The following is a 23966-nucleotide window of genomic DNA, read 5'->3' as shown; positions in this document are numbered from 1 at the left end:
AACATGTCTTTTGTAGCAGGGGGGCTTCTGGAGCAACCAAAATGTTCAATGCCACTTTCTCACCCATCCTTTTGAGCCATCCCTCCCTCCACCACAGTAAACTGCCCCATCTGCTATCAAACATCTGCTTATCAGCAGCTCAGCCTTCCCCACCTCTATGCGAAGGTCCTACTGCTGAGAAGTCAGCACTGTGGCCCTCATGGGATGACAGCAGTGTGCTAGATGGACCCCAGTTCTGCTAGAAACTCACATTACAAAAGTTTCCCCTCATGCCATGAAAGAGGGCTGCTTTCTTTTGGCCACTGGTCTTGCAAGAAGGAGAAGCAGCCAAGCTAGGATTAGCAATTTGTTCAGGTTTGCTCAAACAGTAAACAACTGAATAGCTGACTATTTGCGTTCCGTTCTCAGGCAATGTTAGAAGCTCAGTTCCCAATGCTGAATTAATTAATTGAGCTGCATTTCAGATGGCATAAAAGAACAGACTCTAGCTGGTAGTAACCATGAATATATGAGAAAAATGTGGTTTAGACGCTGACAAAAGTGTCCAGAAGGTGAAAGCTACTGTCTTTTCACACGGGAATTTTGCACCTGACTAACAGCTATGCTTATACAACAGTAAAAATGGCCTGCTCTTTAATCTTCCTGCAGCCATCTACACACCTGCCTTTGCAACAGCCTGTTGAGGGCCTGTCCAGGAATGTCTGTCAGTAGTCTACACCACCTAACAGCTTGTGTGGACATGTGGTATTTCCTGTATCATGCAGGTTATCTTTCAGCCATGCTTGCAGACATTTATCTAGATAGAGAGCAAGCTGGAGCCTCAGGATGTTTCAAAAGGCAATGTAAACAGACTCAGTTTTTTGAGGAACTCATTTTAACCAAATGATAAGCAAGAAGCACAGCTGCAGCTATATCACTTTATTTGGGCACCCACTGTATGTCTGCTGCAGTCTCTTCCTGCCTGTATGATATTAAGTAATATTGATACAAACCACCTTTGTGGCACTCTAGGCTTTTAGAAGAAACTCTTTGCCCTGCACATTCATTTTAGTTCTCTTTGTTTTACATGATACCCATGGAAAAAGCGAGGAATTGTGTCTTCCTTTCATGATTTTAAGACTAGGTGAAGCAACCATATTTCTTACAAATCTACTTCTAACAAGCCAAATCACTCCTGTTCCTAGAAAACCTCTGTAAGGAGTTTACTCACAGAGATCCAGAGAAATAATATGAATACTTATAGCCTTAAGAATATTATCCAGACATACCAGGACAGATTTTAAAACAGTCAGAGCAGAAGATGACTCATTAGTGGCAGTAAATGAAGCAGCTCCCTTGCAATACAGTACTCCAACAATACTCACTTAAAGACCCTGATAAGGGATTTTGTAGTCAAGTGCTTGTCCTTTTCTCAATCTATACCATGCTACACCAAAAAATGACTATAAGATTTCTTTCTGCTATATCTTTAGGTCACTGCCTCTATGACACTGCTGAACTTGCATTCATAAATGAAAGGGAAAGAATTACATCCGCAGAAGGCAGTCCCAGCCCACCTTATCTGACTGCTTGAATTCCTTTTGCTTCCAGTCTCCATCTATCATCCAGAATTGCCTGCCTGCAGGCACATATCCAGGCTAAGCTTGGACGAAGACCAAGGTACTGGGCACCTGCACACAAAGTTCTCTCATGTGCTATTGCATCCAAAGCCATCAGATAGGTGAAGTGGCAAACACCTTTCCTCTCCCCAAAAAACCCAAACCTGATAAAAGGTTTCTTTTCAGGTAATGAAGAGAGCCCGGCTTTGTACAGCACACTACCCAAGGCAAAAATGTGCAGGCTTCATCTGGGTTTGAAAACAGAGAAGGAAAATGAAATGTTACTAGTACAAATGGACAGGCATGGGAAAATTAGCTAGCAGGTGAAAAGCACCACTAGACTGGAGCCTAGTTTTTTCTGTATCTCCATTGAAACAAAAGAATAGCTTAGACCTTGGACACACAAATTAATCAGTTGTGTCATCATGACTCATCAGCAATCATAAGGGCAGCAGAAACTCACTGACTGTATGCTCTTACTTCATGACAAATTTGAGGTAAAAAGTGAGTGCTTTAAATACCTTTCAGTAAAATCTATTCCATTTTCAAATATTTTCCTCTTTTCCAAGAGAAACCATTCAGTTTCTCTTGACTTTCCACTGTAACGAGAAGAGGCACAGTTATTTACTCTGATTAACCTGCTCTACTGTCATGTCATCGCATGTTGGGGCTCTGCACCCTCTAAATCAACCACCATTAAATCATCCTAGTGTGCGTAAAGGAGCAATCCCCTGAGTCCACTCTACATGCAAGTCAGTCTTTACAAGGCTAAACTTTGAGGAAGCCTGCATTGCCACAGAGTCTTCTAAACTCTTAAAAAACTACAAAAACACAGTGAGCATCTGCCCCACTTCTGCAAATCCTTTGAATCAATAGTATTCATGCTGGCCAAATCCACCCAATAAACACCAAGCTGCAGTTTTATTTTCTCCATGCCTGCTCCAGGTGCCAAGCTAAGGTCTTAATTTTCAATTTCTGAGCTAGACACTTAATCATTCTGCCAGATAATAATGCAATTTGTTAAAAAACCTAAAACTAAATAGCCAGAACTCAGAAACATTTATTTTTCTCCCAACAATTTTCTCCCAGGTTTTATTCTGCCATCACACAATGAGAAAGGTGATTTCTTGCAAAATACGACATTACCAGAAGTCACTTCTGGCCATTGGACATTGCTTAAAAACTTTGTGAGGTTTTTATAAATATGTGGAAAGTGTTACTCTCAACTGTTTGGATTGAAGGAGTCAATAAGACTGTGGTACCCTGCATGTTAATTGTTCTTCAGAAATATAGCCCAGTTTTTATATAGTAATTTGACGTTTAAAATAGATTATTTTAATTAAAATTAAACTATTCTATATAAATTAAATAAATTTAATTAAAATTTTAAAAATAATCCCAGACTTCTCAACAACTACTCTAGCCTTCGTAGCTGATGTTTCCCACACTTGGTAATAGTGAGAGAGTCACATGTTTATTGCAACAATATGGCAGCATATGAACATGATAAACATTTATCACTGTGCTATCATGAAAAAACCACAGAAAATAAGCGGGGAAAAAACTCCTTGATCATTGATATTCCTTTCATTTGCAATAGGATCTTTCTAATGTGGCTTTGTTTACTGTAATCTGCATGTCCTTTTATGCATTTATTTGTACTGCATTTTTCCCTATTTCCTTTTAGCTTCAGAATACATGCCTGTCCCACTTTTTATCAAAATAACATGTCTCCTCTTTAGCTGCTCACATTTACTTAGTCCTGGAAGCACACATAGACAGTAAAAGAAGAACTGGCAAAGAATTGATGTGTTCCCAGACAAAAATCTCAAAGTAGAAAGGCAAGGAAAATCCTTCAGATGTCAGCAGACTTCCCTCATCTTTTCCCTTTTTCTACTCTAAATCTAGCAACTTTCATATCTCTAACTGGAAGTGTTTCTCTGTTCCACACTGATATTTCTGTTTTAAAACAGATAATAGCAGAGAGAAATTCCAACAATAGTGATACCCTCATGACTGGGGTAGCACACAGAAGTATGAAATCCAGGTCAAAGCCTGCACTCTGCCCACTTACAGTGGGGGAATAGGACTTCAGACTTCTATTTTCCAGAAAAAGGCCAAATTTTAATTCTTCTAATTATGTACCTTTTGTGGAATTTTAAACGTGTTTTGGCACATCAACCTGAAAAATAGTCTCACGCATTCCACAGGCATGCTCTAATCAATAGCTTTTAGCTAGTTTCCCTTCGGCCAGATCCTCAAAAGTTTTGTGGGGCAAAAAAAAAAAAAAGAGAAAGAAGGGAGCTGGCAGAAGGTGGTTGCTGATTCAATGCTGAACTGACATAACCCAGCCCCAAAAAATTAAATCCTGCCTCCAGTGAGTTTGGTCAATCAGCATCAGCCAAAATGTAAGAGCAGAAATTACTGTTTGCCCCTCACAGGCAGCACTGTGTTGCTGGGGAAGCTGAGGGCCAGGCTCTGACCTGAACATTTTCTTTACAGAACAGTCTGAAAATACAACTCTGATGGAGACATATGGCCCTGCAAATGGGTCCAGACAATTTGCCAGGCTATCTGCCACCTGGAACAGCTCCATTTCGCAAATGCTGGAAGGAGACATCACAGGTTCCTTCTTGCCTTCTGTGCAACCGCGGCACAGGGGCTGCAATGATGCTTCTTTGTCCCTCTTCTTGTTTCACCTTGTGCCCCAGGCTGGGGCACAAGAAACTGCAAGGGAGGGCTGGACGTCTGATTTTCAACGTGAATAACTCTGAAAAGTTGAGCGCCTGTTTGACTTTGGCTGTTGTTTTGCCTAATGAGATGAGACCTGACAAAAACTGTGGGGGCACTTGACAACCAGGAAGGAAAGATCTCTTGCAGAGCTTACCCCAAATTCTCTGAGTTTGTAAAAAGGGAAGGCATGGTCCAGTGCAGCAGATAACAGCCCTGCCTACTAAGAGGAGAAGTGAGAGTTGAAGGGTTGGGTTCAAACAGATTTTTAAGGCTTCCTTTGATGGACGAGTGGTCACAATCGAAACTTTTTAACCTAAACAACAAGGTAGACATCAAACAGCAAAAGCCTTCTCCTGTCTCAATGCAGAAAATGCATTGTGTGGCTTCTTCTCCTTCCCCGCAGAAACAAGGCAGCAGTCCACCTTTTGGCACTGGTCACCAGTCACATGTAGGGGACACTTCCCCCAGACAGGAGGATTTGCAGGCTTTGCTACTCAATCTGACATCTGCTAGACCTGTGTCTTGTTCTGCACGTGCAGGAATGCCTCTGGTAAAGGACTACTGCAAGCTTGCATAAGGCATTTGAAGCTAATGCAGACTGCATTCAGTCCTTCTTAAGGACTAGACTGCTTGCAAAGCAAATCTCAAAAATATTTCCAAATCTACATGGCTTTGATAATTTTAAATGTTCTTGGATTTTAGACAATAAACATAAGGTACCTGTGTTCTTATCAGTAGTTTAATAGTGGCCTGTTTCCAAGGTTTATTTGTTAAAAATAGCCTTTGGCTATCAGAAAATAAATAGATACTGAAAAGGGAGAATTATTTATGAAATATTTATACCATACTACCACTTTATGAATACGTTCAAGAAAAATAACATCAGTGTCTGTTTCCTTACATTTTCTTCCACCTAAACTCACAGCTTTTAGCTTTGTGATACTGCAATTGACAACCTCAATGCTTGTGTTCTTGTGAACAGCTCTCCCCATCCCTCCCAGCCCCACTTATGAGATATGTCTCTGTACTTACTTTTGTTTTTTTGGGATCTTGATATTTTCCGGTCTGTTTTTTTTTGTTATTTCCTTCCCATTCTTTAACCATTTGAATCTGAGCGCAGGGTACTCTGAAGTGGTTTCGCACCTTAGCACTAGCTTCTGACCCACAGCAGCCTCTTGATTTTTCATTTCCTTCAATTTGGGAGGCACCGCTGAGGAAACAAAAGAATGCGCTGGTGATTAGGCCATTCTCAGAAGGGAAAACAGAGCTAACTCAAGTTGAGCTAGGCAAGCCACAGAAAGCAAAACCCCAGCCAGATTAGCAATGCCTCTACACCAAACCCTGAAAAATAAGGATCATTTGCGCGTTACATGCATCATCCTTAAAGCACAAGAGCACATTTAATGACAGCCTAGTTTGGCCCTTTGGAGTCCTGCTACGCAGATCTTACAACCTGCAAGCCATACACAACCTCAGCGAGAACTGAAGTGCTGCTTCTGAATATGGTATGAAGCACTAACAACACTTAATTGATCAACTGTGCACCTAGACACAAGACAGCACACTGCAGCAGGCAGTCTTGGTAGGTAATGAAGAAAGGGAAAGGGAGGGTGTCTTGCTGCTTTATTTATTTCAAATGCTATGAGTCAGGGACTATCCAAAGGTTCCAGGTGAAACTGATGTGACAGGGAGCTAAAAGCATAAATACAAGCTCAACAGCTTCCCTAATCTGAGGGAAAGCCTTTTGCTTCAGTCAAACATGATAACCCTCATTATACACCTACCTCAAACCTCAGCTTGGCCATATCCTTTCCCTGAGGCAAGAGACAACTGCTTGGAAGCCCATCAAGAGAATCAATATCAATTAAGGGTATTTTGTACCCAGGAGGGGACACTGCATTGAAAAGGCTCAGCCAACAGCTCCCACACACTGAAGGGCTTCAGCTGATGCATCTCAATTTCTACTGGGTTGTAGCAATAGTGTTTCTTGTAAATCTCAAACCATTTAGGGCTTTCTAAGTTAAAGACCTCTAATATTCGACAACCAGTACTGATCTTTGAGCACAGGCTTCAGAAGAAGATGCAGTCCCTCTGTGAGCCACTACCCTTCATTTGACCCTGTGGGTTAGCTGTAAATCAGCCTCTGTCATGCTCCAGTATCGAGGTAAAACACCTAGTTTAATCTTACTTCCTCTGGGGCCTACATAACTGAGCAGGGCTGATATGGGGAGCTACAGCTGGTCAGCTGGCTGGTGAAAGCTTGTGAGTCCACCCTGGCTCAGCTGCACCCTGTTGTTGGTCTGTACCTCTGGGGAGCCCATATTCCCATGCAGTACCTCTAGCTGCAGTGTGTTTCGTTTCTTGAACAGCTGCAATGTTGTGCAAGTAAACAAATGGCCAGCAAGGCCAAGTGATTCTCCATAACATGCAGATTAGGAGCTTTCATCAGGACACCAATGGGTCTCCAATATGGTCCTGCATAAGAAAGTGTTTTAACAAACGGGACACACTTGACTACACTCTGATATCTGTGGCTTGTGTGTTTGTGGAGACTTGCTGACATCAATTGCCCTTATTATTATTCCAATCAAACAAAAACCAAGCAGCATCATCACGGCCATAATTACAAGAGGTTTATAAAGACCTGGATACACACATGATCAATAAGCAGTTGCCTGTTGCAGACAGCAGCATGGCCTGTCCCACACATAAGGCAACTTTCCTGATTCCAGGAGAACCCAGGGAAATCAGGAAAGCCCAGGGAAACTGAGCCTAAAGCAGAGCAGCATAAACAATGGTGCTTGGGAAAATGCGGTCTGCAGCGAACGAGCAAATGAGGTGGCACCTGCTAGGCCACCAGCAGAAGACAGGATGGGGACAGAGCAGCCTTCAATAATAAAACTGATTAAGAGGAAGGTGACAACTTTTTCCATGCATCTCTGCTGATGTGGAAAACAAGTCCCTGGCAGGAAGTCTTAGACTAAACATCAGTAAAATGTCTGAGAGGGAGACATTCTCTGGAGGGGTGTCCACAGAGGTTTTACAAACAAGGTAGGCACATGTGTCAGGGTGGCACTAGGATGGGTCAGGTAAGGCCCAGGATTTCATGCCTGGAAAGAAATCTCCCCCATAATATCTTCTCATATGTGTTTCCATTTTCCACCCCCCTCTCCAAGGATAATTTTGGAAATTCCAGTGCATTCCCAAAATGCTACCAAAACAATTTTTGCTTTCTGAAAAACAAATGCCCACACACCATTCTGAAAAGAGTATGTTTAAATGTATATACTTTTATGAGTGTGTATGTGTATTTGTATATATACATACATTTACATAAGCATGCATGTAAATATTCAGGCATTTACTCAAAAGAGAGAAAGATTTTTTGATAAATGCTGATCTTCAAATTTTCCAACACAAATAATTAGCATTAATTAACAGCCTTATTACTGAGGTTTGTGCTTATAGTTTCATTCTGGCATTAGAGTTAAGGTTATATTATTTTGTCACTATGTAAGAAACGGAGCTGCAGAAGTGTGAAATAAAAAGGCAATATTCCTTATTTTACCATATTTCACTTATTACAGTCCTAGCCCATATCTTGCATAAAATAAGAGAATAACCACAATTGCAAGGATCAAAATTTTTGAGCTTAAAACTTCAACTGGTTATTGATTTTCCTGTCAACATAGCAGTGTGAAACTGGGAAGAAGAGGGAGATGCCATTTTGTTCCTGAATTTTATTTTAATTCAATGTTCTCTGATGAAAATGACTTGCAGATTTTTTCTTCCATCAGAACTGTCAATGAAAAAAAAAAGTGTTAAATTAATATGCTCAACTCTTGCCATAACTCAGGAGTTACCAGGAAACATAAAAGAGGATTCAATCAATGGCAGTGACCCTCACTAATTCACAGTAACTCGCTGTTCAAGCATGCAGGCTCTCCAGGGAAAGCAGTAAAAGCTGTTCACAGACATCACAGAAAAGAGATTGTTTCTTCTTTTTTTTTTTTTTTCTTTTCCCTTTTCATTTACACTATGTTTGTTTCCTTTCAGCTGCAGTTTTGCAAAAGTTAATCAGACCTGCCAGGCATAGGAGAAAGCTCGTGCTGATAAAACTATAGCATCGTGTGCTTGGATTGAGATCAGCTACAGCTTCCACTGTTCCAAGAGGTAGCTGACTTGCATCACTCCGTGCCAATTTCTCTGGCGTTGGTAAGACAGGACCTTGTCTGAGGGCTAAAAATGCTTTTAAAGGATGCAAAAATGCTTATAATGATAACTAGACATTGCTCCCCCTGATGCCTCCCTCCCCTCGGCTCTCTACCCCTTCCCCCTTTGTCCCCACAGCATCTCCTGCCAGTTTGGCCTCTTTCCACCGCTCCTTGCTGTGCCTGTCACGCAGCACCACTCCTGCCACCAGCAAGGCTTCTGCCCACCGCTCTGGGCGAGCATGGAAAACACTCTGTGCATCTGCTATGCGTGGATGGAGGCAGAGGTGCCATCTGGGACAGGATGGCTCAGCCAAAACGTATTGCGAAGATGGAAGGGAGCCTTACAGCATTTTCTGTGGGTCAGTTTGGGCAGCACTGCTGCAAGCAGCTCCAGTATGGCAGCAGCAGAGCCCTTACAGATGCCATCCATCACAGAATGACAAGGGCCAGGTAGCAAAGAGCACAGACAAATCCCAAAGAGAAACAGCAACAACTAAGCATGGAAGCATCCTGAAAGTGGTGCTGCTTAAATGAAAGGTGCAGTGGGATTCACTTTATCTGTATTCCCTGGGCAGAAACCCAGGAGGGCCTCACATTTTAAGAGTCAATTAGACACACAGAAAGGCACCCATGCTTAACCCCAGGCTTTTCATGCTCCCTGGTCAGGACCTCTCTCTGTGACCTACAGACCTCCCCTGGTTTGACACACTTTCTAAGGAAGCAACACAGGCGATAACAGCAAGAGAGGTCTGTCATGCTGTTACAAGCCCCCACAAAGCAGCAGAGCACTCCTGTCAGTGAAAATCCCACACTTGGAAGGATTTAACAGGCAAAAGCATGCAAGGTGTTAGATCTCTGCTTATTAAGATGGCTAGAGTATCTGTCATTTTGTTAGCAATTGTTTCAGAAATGTGTATCTGCTGGCCTGCATAATATCATTGCAGACAAGTGTGGGAGGACATTTATGAAATAAGGGACATGTGAACAATCCAGCCTTTCCAGAGAATCCGAGCTGGGACGTACCGGAACTGCTGAAAGCATAAACAACTTCCGGTGCAAGGGGCATGAACATCTTACAGGTGCAGGAGAAGAGACAGCCGCCATTAATGACGCAGTTTTAATTTCTTGAAGAAGATGGGTGTGAACATCTGTGAACGTGACTTGAACATGACTCGCAATGTGGCCAATCGGGTTGGACTATGGGCTGTTATTTGCGATGAAGCCAATCAGTATTTATTGGGTGTGGTCGAGGGTTATAAATTGCACTGGAAACACAGAAATAAAGGTTCACTTGTTAGATCACATTGATCGTGTCAGTGTCCTCACGCAGCTCCCGCAGACAAGGAACATACATTTCCATATTCTCTCTGTGAAACACTCACTGATAATGTGTGACTGGAGATAACGACTTTTCTCTGGACTTTGGTGAGTTGGGCAAAGCACAGCAATCTCCTCACCCTCAGTGTTTGATTGTATCGTTAATCTGCATGCAAGCTCAACACATTGAACAAATTAAACAGGAAACCTGCAAAATATTATCACACAACTACACACTTTCAGCTGAAATTCCATGAGTGGTTGTTTTCCCTTTCTTTTCTTTTCCTAGGAAGGCACAAAGCCTTTCAAGAGTCTGAGAACAGGAATATATTAGGCATGCTTGCCAGTAGGCACATGTGCACAGTTTGCTGTGCAAAACTGTGACCAACAGCTTAGTGAGTGGTAATGGAAGCCACAAGAATAACATCCATTGCCTTGGCCCCAGACTTGCTTTTTTGTAGCATAATGCTCAAGGCAGGGCAGTAATGCAAGACAAATGATATTATTTCCACAAGCCTTCTCCCCTGGCATATGATATTGTAATCAAGCTCAGGTTTATCACCAGCAGGCCAGATTTTCTAAAGCCTTTGGTATAAAGCTACACTTTAAAATGTATACTGCTTCTGCTTAGATAACTGAAAAAAAAAACCCAAACCAAAAAAAACCAACAAAAAAACCTCCCCAAAAAGTTCTGTTGTTTTCTGTTGGTTTTAATCTTCCTATTATTCTCCCAGGCAACATTTGGATTCTGAACACCTTTCAAAATCTGGTTATTTCCTTCCAACATGTTGAGTTTCAGTGCAGATTACATACACAATAAACCACTGCAGGTAACGATAGGAAATAATCCCACACAACCAGCTCTCCAAAATACCAGAGTAACTGAACATGAGAGATTGGAAAACCAAACATATAATTCAGCTACTTAAATGGGAATTCCTCAGTTCTGAACTCTTTTGAAAACACTGCCAGATACATTTCAGCTTCGGAGTCTTGGTATAATTTGAATACTTACGTCTGTGTAGAAGAGCAAAAGGAAAAATGCAATCCTGACATTTGTCTTAAGCACTACACATAAAGCCAAGATCCACAGAACCTCATTCTTCCTAGTAATGTTAAAAGGAAATTTTTGCAGAAAAGGCCAAAAGAAAGGGGAATGCCACAGGAACGGCTAGCAACATGGTCAGAAGACGAGAAAGAGCAATAGGGAGGGATATAGCCATGTTCTTTGAACACTGGACCAGCAAGGAACCAGCAAATGCCACTATGAATCAGAGTAACTACTCCCAAAAGCTAATCACAAAGTCAGCTACAACTCTGATTACCCTCACCAGGAACTGCTCATTTCATGGTATGGGGCATTTGCATTTAAACTCAGTGAGCATGGCAGGCTTGGGTATGATGGTGCCGACATCTCACTCGGTCCTTTCAAAGTAATGGTGCACCAAACAAACTCATATATCTCCACCTAAAGTATTTCTTTATTCAGGGTGCGATGCTTTCAAGCATATGACATGTCACGCCAGTGTTCATGGATATTTACCCCTAGAGATGAAGCTGCTCTCTGAGCTTGCATTAATTCTCTTTTTGTTCTCCCTGTCAGAAACCCAGTAAGCCCTTCCAATGAGAGTATCATGGCCCAACTCATAACATAACCTTGGGAAGCCAGGATTTTCAAGAAGTCTGTGCAAATGGAGAGTCTCACTACTCCCCCCTCCACTCTGCAAGTAAAAAGCTTCTCCACTGAGCCAGAAAAAGGATGGTAGTGACAAACTGTCATGTCTAGAAGTATCATGTCCATGAGAGAAAGCCTGAGAGCGCCCATTTATTCAGCGTAACAAGATAATGCCAGGGTGTCCAGCCTCCTGCAGTCACTCAAGATATCAGTTTCTGAGTTTAGACCTCCTCAGAGACAGGGAACTGTGTTCAAAAGTAGCAAAATGTAGGTTTCACAACAAAAGCTGGGTGTAAGCAAGTGTCTAACTCAAAGATTACAATTTAAAGGTCAACACTTAATTTATTTACTGATGATTGTGTCTGCAGGAACATGCTGCCTGATTGCATTAAATACTCTCTCCTCTGGTTCACAATGCTTCAGCTGACTCCAAGCGGTTACATCCCTGATAAACTTTGATGATCCTGTTAGGCATTGTCAATACAAAAACCGGACCATACAGACTGAAAATGTGAGGACAGCGTAAAATAAATATAGTTGATATCATATAAATGATTCAGGAATAACTGCTCAAAAAGTCAATAGAAAATCAATATAAAAATATTTCACATACCTAAGTGCATAAAGGTAGACTCCAAAACCTTTATTTGAGCACTAAAATTAAAGCAATCCAATGCACAGAAATGCTATGCAGGCATAAATCTTCTGGACTTCAAGGGGCCTTGCAAGTACTCAGTGGGGTTTTTTACATGAAGTAACTTCTCATTTAGGATCTGAATTTCAGGACTGGGCATTAAAAAAGTCTGTCTCAAGTTGTATGCCTTGAAGTCAGGGGAGGAAGTGCAGCTTGTTCCATCATACATATGTCTCTTTCTCTTCTTTGCCCTCCAGCCTAAGTATTTTCATCCCTAACCTCTCTTTGCTTGAAAAAAGTAAGTCACCAAACACAGACTAGTGCAGCTGAGAGAACCACCTAAAAGCAAAGGTTATGACTGCACTGTTAACTTGGTTGGGTCTCAGACTACACCTTATGGCCAGCCTTGGAAGGTTCATGAGATCACTGGGCTGAGAGGCACACAAAACAAACTTTCGGGTCTCAGCTGTGGTACACGTGTAGCCACATTGGTGTGCCCTAAGATCATGTTCGGAAGAATAAAAACGAATTGAGAAAAAAAGGTAAGGAAGGAAAGATGTGCAACACAATGATATTCTCCTTTGGTATAATTTCAGAAGTTATTCCTCTGCATGACTAATGAAAATCCAGCTCCTGTGTAACTCACTTTCTCTTTTTGGTAAAACTGACTTTTTTTTTTTTACAGCTTCCTTAGAGATTCAGCCTTTCAATCTGAGGGCTCAAAAGTACTGCAGCCATCTCCTCTTCTGCCTGTCACATTTTGTATCCTCTGGCCCACTCCTGTATTTGCCATCATCAGAAAACACAGAGACTTCTGTTGTGTGTTGAATCCTGTAAGCTTTTCAAATCCTATGCACTATCTTATATTTTATAATTTGTTTCCACCTCTTCTGGTCTCAGATGCTTCTCCATCCTCTCAGCATTTCTCCATCATACTTTTTCCCTTCACACTGTTCCCACAAAGCTGAGATGCTCATGTACAAAGCACAAGAGTGATTGCTTTCCGTTGATCCTAATCATAGAGGGGTCCATTTTTTCTCCTGGCCTACACTGTTTTCTTGGCTTTGTAGCATTTTCTGATTCTGCAATAGTTCCACTTCAAACACAAAAGTGTGCCATGCATCAGACAATAAATTGCCCAGTGTGGATCTATCCATGGCAGGTCTTCATAGTCCTCAAATTCTTCCTCATCCTCTTAAGGCTGTAGAAGCCTTAAGAGAAAGAATAACAACACACGTTCAGCAATATTGCCAGCACACTTCTAGGTGTCTGGTCAGAGATCGTCCTAATCTAGCATGCCAAATTGTCCCTACTCCCAATGAGAGCTCAGTCATGTATGTACAAAAGTAAGTCTGCACATTAGTGCAGGATGCAGAATTTAAATAACAGCAGACAACACTGTAGTCACACGATTCACATAAATTTCCCCAGTATTAACACAATTCTCCATGATGAACAAGAAAACCAGAAGGACCTGCTGCCCATATGGACATCTTATTAACAAATGATCCAACACAGGGAACAGCAAGTGCCATGACAGGTGAAATTCAGTGGAAATGGCGGTCAGAAGGCAATTCCCAGTCTGTGGGATGCAGGGTACCTCAACAGGTGCCTGCTAACCACCTCAACCTGCCTGAGTTTGCAGAGCTAGAGTCACTGCCACCACCAAGGACACCTCAGTAATCTGAGTTTGGGGATATAACCACTGGAAAGAATAATTAGTGAGTACACAGAAAGACCCAAAAGAGATCTACCATAACAACTGCCTCCCCAAAAGTCCCAAACACTCTCCCTCTCACACAGTTCACATAGAGGCCACCACTTTTCAAAAAGTAGATGAGAAAGCTTCTGGGCATCCCCAGGTAAAATTGGCAGTTCATTTGTCTGCTAAAGTTCCTCCCCATAAAGAACTACTCATCCATGTTGAAATTTTGGGGTGGGAAGGTGGAAAACCTGAACTGAAACCTGTCCGATGGCTTGTTTAACATGAACAAACAAACAAAATCAAAACGCAGAAATTAATTTGGAGAAAACAAGATTATTGGAGCACCATTGCATTACAGGATGCATAAAGTATTTACAGCAGTGTGAAGAACTTTGAAACTTTCGAGACATTGATTTGCTAATGCACAAGTCAAACTTACCACTATGGGTTTTGGCTCGTCATTCGCCACTTTCCTTCCCCTCCTCTCCTTTAAATCCTTTGTGGTCAGCTCTCCTAGCAATAGTCTCTTTCTGGGATTTATGTGGGTGTTCAGCACAGGCTTTGGAAGGATGTAGGCCTACAAAAACATCCGCATGCTCAAAGACTGCACAGAGGAAACCTGTGGAAGGCAAGGGCAGCCCTTCCACTGCAACCCCAAAGTGGGGTCCGTCGCCACCCAGACTTAACTAGAGTCGCCTTTAAAGTTTTTCTTAGTCATTTTCTTCTGGTGCTGATCACAGATGGAGCAGAGCATGTGCCAGCCCCATCTCAGCTGCATCTGAAAGAGCAATCCCCTGACCCTGCCTGCTGAAATCTCTACCAGGTAGAAAGTGTCAGAGCTATTGCTGGTAATGCATGCTATGCCTCCACTCCTAAGTCAATTTGGAAGACAACTGCTTTCATACCTACATGCTAAGAGGAAAATCAACATGGTCTGGCAGTGTTAGAATGGTGCCACTCCCATAGCAAAAGGATGTGCCTTTCCTCAGCGACACAGCACTAGTCCTGGCCCCTTCAGTTGACTGAGGTGGCTGTCACTTGGAAATACCTGTTAGCATTTTTTCCCCAGAAGATGCGCAAACAGTTTAGCCAACGAGACCGAAAGCCACTTGACTCATTTCAGAAACTGAGGATCTGGATACACCTGGGCATTATACACAAATCACTATTTCAAACCCAGCTCAGCAAAAATCTAAACATGGCACTTAACGTTATGGCCTTCCGCAGTATAGAAAGAGGATCACATTGTGCACCTTTCAGTATAATATACTTCCAACATATACTTAATGCCACATTTAGACTCTGCAGCTATGGAAAAACAGAAGAGGAAACTGCAGTGAAAAGGAAACATTTATGTCACACCTGTCTGAAAATCTGCACAGATTACCTTCACTTACCTTAAGTGAAAAATTAAACACAATTCTTAAGAATAAATATTGCTGAATACCTGCAATCAGGAACAGCTCACAAAAAGATCTAATTAGAAGCATCTCCCCTGGTTAAATTATTATACAGGATTAGACATCCTTTTAAAGGTCAATCTCCAAAAAATCCATAACTACATGATCAGTAAAGCGTACAGAAACATGCCACGGTCCAGCAATCACTGGAGGAGGGACAGGAACATTTTATGCAACTCTGAAATGGTTTCTGGACTGTAGGCAAAAGTTCAAAAATTATACAGGAAAAATTACAAGGCTTTCTAAAATTATGTTCCAGATCAACTCAAAGTGGTGGAATCAGAAACCTGTGTGAATTTAAGCAGTGGGCCACACAGGAATGGGATCATCACACAAACAGAGAAAACAGTGAAATAGATCTCCAGGCCATCAACTCCAGCCTGGAGCTCCTAGTCCATAACAAACAGGCCCATCCTGCCAGGAGTTTATGTGACCTTTTGTCAAAATCTCTCAATGGCCTTAAAATCTATGACTATGTGAAAAAGACTATAATATGCATTAAACAGCAATTATTTAACATTCTATTCATCTAACCCTTGTTATCATGGCCACCAGTATCCATCGTCAGTGAGGAATTACAGCTTTTATTGTAGGAAAGCGATATTCTTCATGTAAAAGCCACAGGCAGACCTAAAGCCACTCAAATTTATAAAGTGTAGTAAGTAATACGTGCAATTTACCACATCTTGTGCCCCAATCTAGACTCTCCATTAACAGAACAGAGACTATATTGTAAAGTTTAGCTAAAAAGGAGTTGGACAATAAACTCCACATAAATTCTGAACAGGCTGCCAGTAAAAAGCATAAAGATGATAAATTAAGTAAACCTCCCTTCCCCCACTTCTTCTTGTAAACTTACAAATGCTTTCCGTGTGTCACAGTTTTGGATAAAATAACAGCCTGAAAATTGATTACATCAAGTGTGCAAGTATCCATGGCTTTCTTTGCTATATGTTGAGAACTGAAGGCCCAGCACAGTACTAATGTAAAATTCAGGCCCTGTGAAATAAAATGCTTTGTCATTGAGTCGATACAGATAGACTTTCACCTCAGAAGATGGAGGAATGTGCCACAGTTCTTCCTAAGGGGAGAAAATAAAGTATAAACCTTACCTAGATACAAATTTGCTGGTTTCTAAGTAAAGCATAAATCAATCTTATTTAAACCAATGCAAAGCCTCAGTGTGAACACACTCAAACTGATATAAAGCTGATTTATGATTAAACTCACATTAAAATCAATTCCTTAACAAATTAAGTTGATCAATAAACTTCTGGATTAAATTAGTCCTAACAGGTCTTTCTAGAGACAATGCTCTCTCTGCTTCAATTGAATTGATTTAAGAAACCTGACTTTAATGACAGTGACTTTGTGTGTTAACACTCATACATGTTAATATGCATTCATCATTCAAGGCAGAAAGACATCAATGAGATTATAAAGCTCTGCACAAAAGGACTAATCAGACCAATGTCCTATCCATTTCCTAGTCTCCTTTTTGTTTCATTCTCAAGGATAATAGCCTTGTTGAACAACATCTTCATTTTGCTACTACTGAGCTGGAGATTTTTGTGTATCACTTCCTGTGATCTATCTGTTCCACATAATTTCTAGTAAAAGTTTCAGTTCGTTGTTATTTCTGCAATAGCAAACTCTTCCTTTGCCTTTAATTCCCAGCCAGGACAGAGACTTCAATCATGAATCCCCTGGACTGTATACACATAATATCCAGCATAAATTGTGCTTTTCTGCTGCTGAGAAATTACTGAAGAGCACTAATAGAATGACTGCAAGCCAATCTGCAGCAAAGCTGTTTCCACCACAGTGTCCCATTAGAGCTCAAACCACTCTGTTCTGGTTTGGACAGCTGACATGCAAGGGAGGCAACAATCTACACATTCCTCACTGTGCCAACAGAATTGAAATCTCAGTGGAAGTACACTGAGACAACTCCCCAGAAAAAAGCCCAGGTGAGGAAAAGCAAGAAGGTTCCCACATGCTGGTCACTGTAGCAGCCCAGCAGATTGCTTATCTATTTCTTGCAGAGCCAGAATTAAAATAAAAGGCTCCAGCCTCATCAGATGTGGCTGGACACTGTGCCTCTCTGAAGCTATTTGAAGCAAATAACTGCAAAATCTATTAGAAGAGGCTGCTGCTCCTTGGAGGACACAGGAGGGATATTTCCCCAAGCAATAAGATGAGATCAAAGTATCAAACCAGAACGAAACCTTACTTTAGAGAACATCTATGTAGTATTCAGACTAATTCTTAATGTGTTGTCACTTTTTAAGTTCTTTTAGTAGTCTTAAAAAAAAAAATCAGTCTTTCATTAACCAAAAAAACCCCACATTATCCTAAAAAGATGATATCATGCCAAGTTCTAATCTAGATTTTCATTGAAATAGCATGTAACAGGCAGAATGCATAACTTTCTCCCACCTGTCCTGAACCCTAGGGGGTTGCCAGTCATCTCTTTTGTCCATATTTTCTAGAAGACATTAGAAAGAAACTAATATTACACAAATAAATAAAAGATAAAAGCTTGATCCTAAAAAGGTTTGGGAAAACAGGGGTTTACAATGGAAACTGTTGTGCAACCCCAGCAGCAGAACTGGCAAGTCTATCAGGTTTCCTGCAAGACTCAGTCCTGCAAGGCGCCATGAGTACAGAAAACACTGTTGTCTCACAAGAAGCCCAGTGGCAGGCAGGATTCGCCTCCTGGTGATGAGAAAAAGATGAGTTTGCTCTTTACCTAAAATGATGTACCCACACCACCTGGCTTTTCTACCTTTTTTTTTTAATCTCTGGTTTTTCTCTCCCAGATTATTTTGCTACTGCTGCCACCACGAAGCAACACGTATATCTCTATTTAGGAATGTCCATTTATTCTCTTCCATCATAAGCTAAGCAGTGGTCTGAAGTCCATCCAGCAGACCAAGGATCCTCTCTTGGGTCTCACAACACTTCCCTGTGTTTCGATGTCACAATACTCCCTTATTAATTAAAGTCTGGGATTCTGTCTACACAGTGGGGAGAAGATACAACTGTGGGGAGACCTGGTAATACAGGGGCTGAAAACCCTGGTGATAAACAGACAAAGAAAAGATACACCAAAGCCTCTTCTGCAAAATTTGTCCTACATTGGTAAGTACATAATAATGAAAGCTATGCAAATCAGAGCCATGAAAGACAGATAAGGAAGCCAACAAAGAACCACAACAGTATCAGAAAGGGATGTTCAAAAGTACGCAAGGGATGAGTTCACCGCATTTGGTGAAATTTAATATCCCGAGTCCCCCTTCTGGCTGCAAAGGGAATTTTATGTAGGAAGCAACCAAGCAGGACACCATTATTGCTATGTGAAATGGAAACAATCAAGACAGAAAAGTACTCTGTAGACAACAAGCATACTGTTTTGACAGTATTACCTCATTGTGAATCTCTGTCTTTCTACTGAGAGATGTCACAAAACCCAACACAGTTGAAAAACATAATAATAAAACCCAACAGTATCATTATACCGAATGTCTACTGTATTTTTCCCTTTTAATCATTGCTTCTAGAAAGAATTTAAGACTCGCTTTGGACTTTGGAAGTCCTTATTTCCAGGTGTGATCTTTTTGCAGACTGCTTTATCTCATGAATTTCCAGTAGTACACGAACAGACCAAGGATTAAGGAAAAACAGTATCAAAATAGTGTTTTCGTAGAGCCTCCAGAACAATCAAGCTATTTGTGATGGAGGGAGAGGAAGAGAGCACAAATTATGTGTTCAGGGAAGTGTGAAGGGCCCAAAAGCCATTCTCATTAACAGCTCTGCCACAAGATAAGAGTGCATAAAGGAGGGCCAAAATCCAGCAAAACAACAAAGTGATCATCTCTGCTGGCAGTGCATGGCACCTCCATCTGCAGCCTTCACAGACCTGTCCAGGGCTGACTGAACACATAGCAAACACAGTGTTCAATCATGGAAGCCCAGGTTTCCATGTCCAGAAAGGCAAAAAGCTCCAGGGCCAGGTGTCCTCTTTCTTGCAGTACCTTCATCCCAATCTTTCTGAGTAGATAAAAAAGTGTGAAGTTTTTAGTTTCTCTGTTATTTCTCAGTGCTTGTGAGATGGAATGTTTTGATCATAGTGAGAAGTTTGACAGCTGTTAATCCCCGTAGCTTGCTTCCCCAATCTTAAATGTAAATTAAATAATCAGATGACGCACTGACCTAAACAGAATGTTTTCATCATCTTTTTCATTTCCATACCACATTCTTTCCCCAAAAAGAAAAAAAGAGAGAAAGAGTCTCACTGGTTGCTAACTATTATACACTCTTATTTGTTATTAAGCATAGCCCTTATTCTCGATTTGATAATTTGGTTTTCCAAGCTCTGAGGATCTGCTATCTCTGCCTTCTATTTATTCGGACAATTGTGTAACTGAACATACATCTAAGTACCTTATAAATTATTAGATTTCTTTTACGCTGGAAAATAATGTATTATCTGATGTATTTGTTATCTGACTGATTATTCAGCAGAGAGATAGAGATTAAAAGAAAAAGATAATTTTGACAGTATCTGCATTAGCTGAATCTGCTAGACACACAGGAGAGGAGAGAAGCAGAAATTTTATTAAAACATATTTTGAATTCACAATCAATGGGCTCACTACACAAAGAAGTACTAAAAGTGACTTTATGAGTCACATTTCAGTATGGTCATCACATCCTCAAAAAAAGGAGAGGCACCTCAGTTTCAGACATAGATTGGGAGAGAAAAATGCAGGTTTTTGCCAATTTAACTCTTATTCAGCAGCTTTACTTTGAAAAAAAAAATGGTCATCACATTGAAATAGATGAAAAACTTAAGAAAACCCCCAACCTTTTCTCAGTCAGCAAAGCAGATAAGCCTAGAATTCAGAAAAGATCTCAGACAAGTGATATTTCTGCCCTTCAAGCTTTCCATGTGGGGAAGTTAATTCGTGGGATGGGATGTGAATTTACAGAGCTTTGGTTATTTTACACTATGTCTTCTCAGGCATTGAATTAGTATTGACTGGAGAGGCTTACTGCATTTTAAACTGGAGTATCATGTCAGAAACCACTAAAATGAATGGTCATTCAACCATGATAACAAGTGCAAGTGAATCAGATAGCATTAGAGAGAGGCATCAACATCACGCAGGCAGTCTGCCTAGCAGAATACTTATACTGTAACCCTTCTTATGAGGTGTGATATGAAATATCGTAAAACTAGATGGCTAAGGAGGGAGCTGTCCATTGGCACTAAAATTAAAGAAAACCACTCTAAGGCAGGCGCACAGGATGTGGAAGCACAATGAAGCTCAGGTAGAAAAGATATCACCCTCAACAGAAGCCACAGTAGACTTGTGATGGGATAGGTGCACAGGAAGTGCTTGGGAGAAATGGAGAACAATGAAGAAAAACTTGACAGAAACTGTCAAAATCAGCATAGGTTTCTTCCCAACCCCCAAGATTCAGTTATACGTAGACCCAAAAGCCGTACCAAGACATGACAAGTGATGTGTAATGTGACTACTCAACTCTCCCACATGCCCCAGGTATCCTGGGCAAAAGGGTTCTTGGCAGGAGTAAACTGGTGCACCCAAGTGAGGACTCCATTTTGGGCCATTTTTCTTGTGAACTGTTGCTTGACCTTCAGTAATGTTTTTGCACAGCCTAGCTTAAAGACCTCCTCTTCTGCTCCTGACACAAAGGGCTAGTCTCTGTACACCCTGTGGCAAGGGGTCCAGAAAAGTCCCTTCTTACCCCAAATGCCCAGAAGACGGGTGAATGAGGCACAGTGCAGACTGATGCATAGGACAGGCAGGGGACATCCATGAGGAGTTAATCAGGATTCACTGAAGGTGTGTATTTTTCCTGTGTTAGTTAAACCCAGGAAAACATCAAAGCAAACATGTCCCTTATGCATTTGGGTGGCTTCAGTTTAATTCACTCCCAAATCAGACTCAACTCCCAATTCACTCAGAACAGTGAATCTCTGAACAGGAACTTCCACTTCAGGGCTTCCCACAGTTGAACTCATTCACTTTAAATGTTAATATTTTCAGTGCCTTGCCCAGATCAGCTGTAGGACTGATCACCTGGAGTGTTTGTGCAGAGCAACCACTGGGCTGTAAATTCACAGTTTAGTTGTCTAATTTACTCTTGTAGACAAGCCTTTGTTTTGACATAAAAGCCTAATCAACTAAATCATCCCCCTCTTAAATGCTTATTCAAAGTTGCTATGGTTCTGCTGTGGCCCATGACATACCGCAAGGGTTCTGGCTTCAAACTCTAAAACAATTAGTCTGGGGAAATTAAACGGTCCTTTCTGCACACCTGTGACTGGCTGCACTGCCGTGCCTGACAGCAGTGCCTCTCCCACAACAATGCACACAGGCTTCTAGCATGGCCCCCAGGGCTGTGGTGCCCTGGCTGCACCCTCCCAAAAAACTATCAAGGGGGACGGTGCTTCTCATACAGCTGAATGGAACCACTAGTTTGGCAAAGAAGCTGCTCACGAGGGTCTCTGCTTAAAATATTTATATTTTAAACAAGGCAACAGCTAATATCAAGGGGGAACAGATACATTACCAGCAAGTCATTTCCAAGCAGCTAATAACTATTTCCCTACCCACCAGATCCTAGGATGCATTTTCAGGTTTAAACATAACGTATACATTGTAAATAGCGGAAACATCTGGGGTTTTTTATAGCACCACTTTGCTAGCCTTGGGCATTGTACAACTCCCACAGGCCACGGTTCACCCTTGACCTGCCAAACACGATTACTATGCTCAGGCAACTTCCCCTGCTCCACAGCTGCTTGCCTTCCCCTCCCCTCCGTCAATACTCATTACTGCTATCATTACAGCTACCATCCTAGAGCAGCCAGTCAAAAAGTTGGGTTGCCATGGTCACTGCATGGAAACAGCATGGCTGTATGGGCAGGGAAAAGATGATGAGGATGGCCAGTGAAGTCATTTTGCCTGCTAGCCCCAGGGGAAGTAGGGCTCCACAACGCCATCTGCATCGGCAGCCTTCGTTCTCTATCCCACTCATCCCACCCTTGTTGCAGGTTCCTCACACCTCAGTTATCTCCCTTTCCCAGTCACTGGTCTCCCACTGAGCCAAAAGTGACCATGTTCCTCTCCTCCACTCCTCCTACACCCTCATCTCCCTGCCACATCTTGCTTTCCAAGCTCTCTGCTCCCACCCTTCTCCCTCCTTTCCTTGCTCTCCACCAAGGACCTCTCTTCACTCACTCATTTCCCACTGCTTAATGTCCAGCTCTACAAATCCCAGTCCTATCCCCATCCCACTTTCCCACCACTTCTCCCCTCCTCTTGAACATGGTTGCAAGTTGACTTCTCTCTGCCTCTGTGTAACACCTCATGTGTAACACCACAGCAGCACTGCAGCCTCTGGCTCTCTTGTTTCTCCAGGAGACTTAGCTGGGGCTAGACAATTAGCCCAAGCTAAGCAGCAAGGGGGGGCATTTTAGGGCTGCTAGCAGAAGGGTGGACTGCAAAATTTTATCTGAACTAACTCGAAGTGTGACTCTAAAGTTCAGTAACACTATGGTGGGAACACACCTTCAGAAATAAAGTGATCTTAACTCTGTCTGGTTTAGAGCTAGGTTAAAAAAAAAAAAAAAAGGCAAGTGGTGATTCAATATGGCTTAATGCATGCACTTTAAAAGCTCGTCTGGATGAGCTTTCCAGGTGTCCCTGTATAAACAGGCCACTGACCACAGGTTTTTGCCTTCCAAGCATAAGCAGTGCCGTTACTGTCTCCAGCTGATCCTCCCTGCTGAAGGCCTGAACAAGTGGGTAGAAGACCAGTGCTCGACACTGCTGTTCATAAACACAGCAGAAAGAAAATACAACCTGTGTTTCCAGCAGCTCTGTCCACTTGAGAACCAGGAGCAGACCCAGCAGCCTCCCAGCCAAGTCACGACCAGCCGCACCTGTGCTTACAGCTCACAGGGGCGTAACGCCTTTCCTACACACCCTGTTACAAGAAGCCTCTCTGAGGAGTAACAACCATTCCAACAGCAGTATACCCATTTGCAGAGTGCTATCAAAACTCCTCTGCCACCGCTCCTTGATCAAAGCCTATTGACCAATGCTATATTCACCCTGGCCCTGGAACACAGAGTTCAAGCGCAGTACCAGATCAGTACCCTTACTCACTCCCTTTCCTGCAAAGTAAAGGCAAATTTCTGAAAATAAACATCTGAAATATATTGTCTTTTTAAACTTTTATTACTCAATAGCCTGGTAAAACCCTCTGTGTTAGGAAAAATGGTATGTAGCACTGTTTTTGTTTTTTTTTTTTAATTTCTTAATTTGTTAAGTTCAATCTACAGATCAATTCAAACATCATCCTGGAATTATGCTATGGTAAAACAAATGCACATTTAAAGAATAAATCGAATTGATTCTCTTCTGGAGTAAAAAGCCTTACTAAATGAGGTATTTAAATATAACCCCCAATCCCTCTCTGAAGAAGCACCTGGTAATTCACTTTTTGGATCAAATTGCAACTCCACAAAAAATTTATGACCTCATGTGGTCTTTCCACCCCCACATTCCTCCCTAGAAACATTATATACA

At 41.8% G+C, this 23966-nt stretch overlaps 1 protein-coding gene across 1 annotated transcript in view; it reads right to left on the bottom strand.

Annotated features, from left to right (window-relative positions):
* The window catches only part of NRG1 (neuregulin 1), a 181778-nt gene that overhangs the window by 144533 nt on the left and 13279 nt on the right, over positions 1-23966 (bottom strand). The window contains exon 2 of the mRNA XM_086479316.1: positions 5364-5541. Coding sequence (XP_086335442.1) covers positions 5364-5541 — 178 coding nt within the window. The remainder of the gene's footprint in view (positions 1-5363; positions 5542-23966) is intronic.

This window comes from Leptosomus discolor, chromosome Z, assembly GCF_034619465.1.
Source record: "Leptosomus discolor isolate bLepDis1 chromosome Z, bLepDis1.hap2, whole genome shotgun sequence".
Taxonomy (NCBI): Eukaryota; Metazoa; Chordata; class Aves; order Leptosomiformes; family Leptosomidae; genus Leptosomus; species Leptosomus discolor.
This window is presented reverse-complemented; position numbering and strand designations above follow the sequence as displayed.